The sequence below is a fragment of the Salmo salar genome, chromosome 06 (assembly GCF_965601325.2).
Source record: "Salmo salar chromosome 06, fSalSal1, whole genome shotgun sequence".
In the NCBI taxonomy this organism is placed as follows: Eukaryota; Metazoa; Chordata; class Actinopteri; order Salmoniformes; family Salmonidae; genus Salmo; species Salmo salar.
Genome location: NC_138296.1, coordinates 47709498 through 47715305, shown reverse-complemented (window position 1 = coordinate 47715305; position 5808 = coordinate 47709498). Strand labels below are relative to the sequence as shown.

The following is a 5808-nucleotide window of genomic DNA, read 5'->3' as shown; positions in this document are numbered from 1 at the left end:
TCTGCACATACAAATAATACAATTCACTCCTATTGCCTTGAAATAGAAATGTGGGCCTAACCGTAGTAAATAAAACTAACTTCAGAATATCCTGTTTTTCGCAAGGCACTAGCCTATTATCAAAACCTTTGACTCCATACTGGAAAAGTTAGACCCTATTTATCCAAAAAGGCCCAATTCAAAAGTAAATTGTCGAGTTGGTTTCACTCAGGCAGGTGTAACACGTTGCAATAAACTTTCCTTTTAGTTGTATGACATGTTAAACGTTTTCTATCCTCAGGCCATTTAATAATATAAATACTCCCTCTAATCATCATTCGTCATTTTGGATAACGTCATCCTGCGTGAACCACTCCCTGTACAGGTTTAGTTCACGTCTGCTATTTAGACAATAACAATAGGCTATACAGACATGTGTTAACATTACTAGACTGAATTTCATTGGGTAATCCACCGGCTCGTGTTTAAATGAGTAATTTCACTGTATATTTCAATTAAAGAACATCCGCCAAGTCAAGAACACAACTTCCCGTGGAAAGTAATACCCTGTAATTCTATAGTGCAAAGAGTCAGTAACACATTAACCCTTTCTACCTTACTTACTGACGGTAAAGTTGCTTCACGTCAAAACCTCTATACAAATAAGAAGAACCCCAAAAAATACATTCCAAAAAAACACTACAAAATAGAAACAAATTCAACAATACTATAATGTTTTGCCAAGAGGCTCCCTGTATAAACATTATTATAAGGCTCACTTTGAGATTTGTAAACATGCAAAAGTGCATCACTCCAATAGTCGTGGGTATGAAGATTTACGACCCTTTACATCCAAACAGATTTTGTGGGGTGGAAAGAAACGTCTGGTCTAGAAAGATGTTGCGCACTTCATCCACATTTGTGCTTTTGTCACCTCGTTTTTTCTCTCTCGAAATGTGCGTTTCGAAGTAATTATTTGAGTTTAAATCATATAAAAAAAATAAACTCCTCTCACAGACGTGTAGCATAACAAGTCGAATAGTCTATTCAAGCATGTATAGGAATGTTTTGACTTATTATCAATCAATCAACTTTTTTTCACATTCGAGTTCCTCACTTTGAAGTTCAGTGCCTGCAAGTTGCAGTTTATTTGGTCCATTAGGTCTCCGAGCTGGGAGACGCACCAGGAGATATGGAGCTGGAATGGTCCGAGTTGTCTTCCAGGTCTTTGGAGAAACCCGTGCTAGAGGCCGGGGCCAGGCTCTCTTTCTCGCGCTTCTTCTGTTTCATCCTGCGGTTCTGGAACCAGATTTTCACCTGCGTTTCGTTGAGCTCGAGGGTGGCGGCGATTTCCACGCGCCTGGCCCGCGTCAAGTACTTGCTGAAGTGGAACTCCTTCTCGAGCTCGGTCAACTGTTTGGTTGTAAAGTTGGTGCGGATGGTGTTCTGAGGTCCCATTCCATAGTCAGCCACTTTAGCTGGGAAAAAAAGAGAAAGAGGGGGAGAAACGCATTAGAATGTGGAATAGAGTGTATCCCTAAAATATGACAATTGTATGTGTAAAATATGAAAATTGTCCCGTATTCGAAGTCCTATTAAATTCACCAATCCATCGTTCTATTGTTAAGCTCCTAAAGGGGGAAAAAAACTGTGACTTGACATCAATACCGCATAAATCATTCTTAATGATTAAAATATTTATTTGGAATAAAGATGTAATAATGTCATACTAAAGGGGTCATTAATTACGCACCCAACCATTTCAAGTCCCAAACTATTGACTACTGTATATAGGCAAGTTCACAGACTCAACCTCCTACTTATTTCCCCACTACTCACTCCTGAAGAATGAAATAAAGCTGCTCCACGTTTGGGGAGATATAAACGCATATGATACGTGTAATTCCATATTCCCGACCGTAACATTTCACGATCTTTGACCACAGTAGTAGGCCTACTGAGTGAGGTTGAAACGTGGGTCGGTGCACTCAATTCAGACGGGCCAAGCATGGCGAGGAAGGAAAGGCTGGGGAATACAATGGAGACCAACAAAACGAGAACTGGGACAAGTTAAAGACAACAGAGTTGGGGCACTTCCTAGGGCGTAAGAAAGCACGTCTGCTCGATGCATTAGTGCAGGGGCTGAGTAGACGGGGAGAAAATAACACATCAGGCAAATCTACCAGAGGCATGTCTGGTCAGAGATACCACTATGACCCGGAATGGTGCTGAGAAATCCCCATATGTTGTGGATCAGCGATAGTGGAGTGAGGGAACACTATCCTCAGTCCTCAGTCATGTATGTCCCTAATGGGCTGGAGAGTGCATGTGCATTTGCATGTCACATCCATTAGCCTACCTGAGCGGTGGGTCGACATGTTTGGGTCACCTGGTTGACTTGTAATGAACTCTGAATTACCTTATCTGACAAGAACCTTTCGATTTCGTGCATGGATCAGTGTGATTGTTTTTTTTTTGGACTCTCCCATCTCACCTGTTTTAGGGGGGTTCCTCTTGACTTTCATCCAGTCGAAAGTCTTTCCTTGTGGTGTTTGCTCTGCGTCCTTCTCCCTCTCCTGTGAGGTCGAAATGTCAACATAGGTGCTCTGCAAATAACCCCGCTGGTGGTCCTGGCCCTCGCAGCCGTGGTGCTGGTACTGTGCCGCGGGGACAGCCCCCTGCGCCCCGCAGTATGCCCCGGCCAGAGAGCCGTAGTTGGGGCCTACATTGGAGGCGGAAAGGCCCGATGATTGATAGTACATCCCTTCCTGCTCGTTGATAAAGTACTGTGGGTGTCCATAGTCCGGGTTTGCGCACGCCTGCGCCCCATATCCCGCAGTACCTGTACTGCCATATGGAAGGACCATGCTGGCATGATGCGGCTGGGGCTGATGATGATGCGCGTAGCTACTGCTCTGGTGCTGATGTTGAGCCACAGCCGCCTGGGCGCTGCCCCCCATGTAAAGCCGTCCATCACCGCTATAGCTTTCACTTGTTGTGCTGGAGCCCGAGTGAAAAGGGGCCGGGAAGCCTTGATCCAAGTGATGGTATCCGGACTTGGGTGAGTAGGCGTTCGTCCCACGGTTACAAATTGAGTACTCTAAGAAAGAGTTCATTCTAGAATTCTCCATGTGCAAATTGATGACGGAGGGTCAACCTGCGTTTCGGGGGATTCCTCCTACCCTGCAACCTCTCGGTATGTCATGTGGAAGAGAAAAAAAGAAGAGCTCACCTCCCTGAGCAGTCACCCTGGGATTCCCTAGAACACTTTTTTAACCTCAGCTGCTGGTCACGTGTGCCGTCACGGCGCCAATGGTGAGGGGGACCTCCAGAAGTTTGTCAGCGCACTGCTATCATCGATCACGTAGCTGACATTTGCATGACAAAGCCACTTCAATCAAACCGGCCCATCAATCTGATAACAGCACGTATATGTCAAACCCCTCTGAAGAAACCTCTCCCGAACCGGCAGAGAAATAAAGAAAGAGTTGGACATTCGCTATCCCCCCATTTCGTTTCTCCCCTATTCTTGGATTCCCTATACTTCCTTTAAAAGTGTATACATCCATTTGGTTAGGCCTATCAGAGGGTCGGGCTATGGTGAGAGGTGGATGCACTTTGCTTATTGCTAAAACTAAATACATAAAATCTACTGTTTTCCGTGGTCCGCGGTACACAAAGAGCACTGCCTAATGTCATTAGATATTTCTGACCCAAGCGAAAAGGGCTCACCACAGAACCCAATATCTGTTTTTGGGTTGAAATCTGTTTAACACTCGAATTGGAAGTGACGCCATCGTTTTCAGATCGGGCCCGAGCCTGCATTGGCCTATCTAATTGAATCAATGAGCTGATCTATTACAGAAACGAGGTTAGGCCGACAGCAAGCCTTCTGGTAACCCCGGCCAGCAGATAAGTCAGGACATCTCTCACTGATACGGAGAGTCCTTTGTATGTACAGTTTCATAAGTGTTGAATGGAACTTTCTGTTCTATATTCTGAACTAACATGACGTTGCAATTTATGAAAGGCAGAATAAGCATTACTGAGCACATTAAGAGGCATTATACTTATGTTGAAATATTATATATTTTTTCATCCACATTCCATAACAACCAGGACCCCATCAATAAGTGTAGTGAATGAGTTGTCTAGACCAGTGGTTAACAAGCGTAGGTGGAGTAGGTGAAAAAAAAAGAGGAAATGGCGAAGGCTAATTATTAATTGTGGTGACAATAGGTAAGAAAGTCAGCCTGTTCATGAAGCAGCCCACGCTCAGAGGGAGAATGAAGAATCTCCAATATATTTGCTCGATGATACATGGTGGACAAGAGGAACTAACAATACTACGCCCACAGTAATTTGTTACTTGTCAGGATGTTTACTGCTGGGCTCGCATCCACGAGAACCGGATGGTTGCATTGCGTGGCCAAAAGTTCAAACCAAGTAGCTTGTTGTTTACCTTGGTGATATATTTTCTCTCTTAAGAGTATTCCAACCTTTTAGCTACCACCCCTCAAATGTACTTATCGGTTTAGTAGGGCCAACCTTTAGTGTCAATCGATATGCTGCCTCACTGCAAAAGTAGTCCTAGTTTTCTAAATATTATTAATGGGTTATATAGTCTATCTTTATAGGTTTAGTAGTCTACTCAGTTTACAATCATTTTGTCATTGACTCTATCGGAAAAAAAAATCCGTATTTTCGTTAACCTCTGTTAACGTTAACCCTGTTTCTTCAGAAAACATTGATTGCAAGCAAGTCAACCAGGCCTGGTATTTCTCAGGAGAAAATCTCATCTCAACCTGCTCACCCCCACCATGCCCTTCACGCACACAGACTCAACACACTGCCCCTGATGAGTGACCCATATCATTAGTTGAGGAGCGTTGTAAAGCCTTAATAACGACAATAAAATCATGCGCTATCTTGCATTTGCTTTCTTGTTTCAGTTTGAGTTTTAAACGAGAGCTTAATACTTTTATAGATTCTTAAAAAGCCTGTTCTTATTCTAAATAGCTATGTTTTTGTAACTCACAATGTCTTTGTTTATTCAATGCAAAACATAGGCTAGATTACATTATATTCCTTACCGACTGTGTTAGACGTCAACTCTAATCTGTGATGTTGTCTTTTTCATAAAAAAATAATATGTTATGAAATAAAACACATTTTAAACTAGCCGTGCATTATTAAAGTCAATCAAATCCATACATGTCTATCCTTAACTTTAATATAAAACATGACTTCTTTTTTTTATCCGAACTTCTTTGGAAAAGTTATTCAAACTGGCAATGAAAAGGTAAAAATGTCCAAACGCTATTCAATCTACCAATGAGCAGCCTGCAAAATGATTTAAAAGTGAGGTGTAAACGAAATTGCCCACATTAGGCTGTGTTCGTTTGTTATTATAGTAGGCCTGTTTCTTACATTTTTCTAACAATCAGTTAGAAAAACCATTACACGTTGTGTAATAGGCTAAGCTCCAAATAAAACTAAATAGCTATGTGAAACGTTTTTTAAATATTCATTAACTATGGAAATTGTTATTGTTATTTTCCCATTGAACGGACAATTTTCCCATTGGATGGACTTTACTCACGGACGTATCTAACTATGCGTAGGCTACGAATTCCTTCGATCATTTGTGTTCGTTTATTTATGAAAATACTTTGTTGGATCAATGAAAAACATTTTTTTTTATAGCTAATATGCTCTCCAATATATCAACGTTTGTGAGTTTATAATAAACATATCATTTACCTTAACACAATTTGTAATTTAAACTGTAAACTCTTCCAGGCCACTGAGGAAACAGGCTACATTTCT

The 5808-nt window shown here is 41.8% G+C and overlaps 1 protein-coding gene across 1 annotated transcript; it reads right to left on the bottom strand.

Annotated features, from left to right (window-relative positions):
* Positions 1–800: 800 nt before the first annotated feature.
* hoxb1ab (homeobox protein HoxB1ab) lies at positions 801–3268 on the bottom strand. The gene is made up of 2 exons (NM_001139583.1): positions 2474–3268; positions 801–1457 (listed from the first exon to the last, which is right to left on the bottom strand). The coding sequence occupies exons 1-2, from the start codon at positions 3093–3095 to the stop codon at positions 1138–1140; spliced, it is 942 nt and encodes a 313-aa protein (NP_001133055.1). The 5' UTR covers positions 3096–3268; the 3' UTR covers positions 801–1137.
* Positions 3269–5808: the final 2540 nt, after the last annotated feature.

Bases quoted from the DNA above. Each gene is read 5' to 3' on its own strand.
- hoxb1ab (NM_001139583.1), bottom strand. From the start codon at position 3,095: ATGAACTCTTTCTTAGAGTACTCAATTTGTAACCGTGGGACGAACGCC. The intron at 1,458-2,473 runs GTGAGATGGGAG...TTTTTTTCCCAG, and splicing joins GAGGAACCCCCCTAAAACAG to CTAAAGTGGCTGACTATGGA.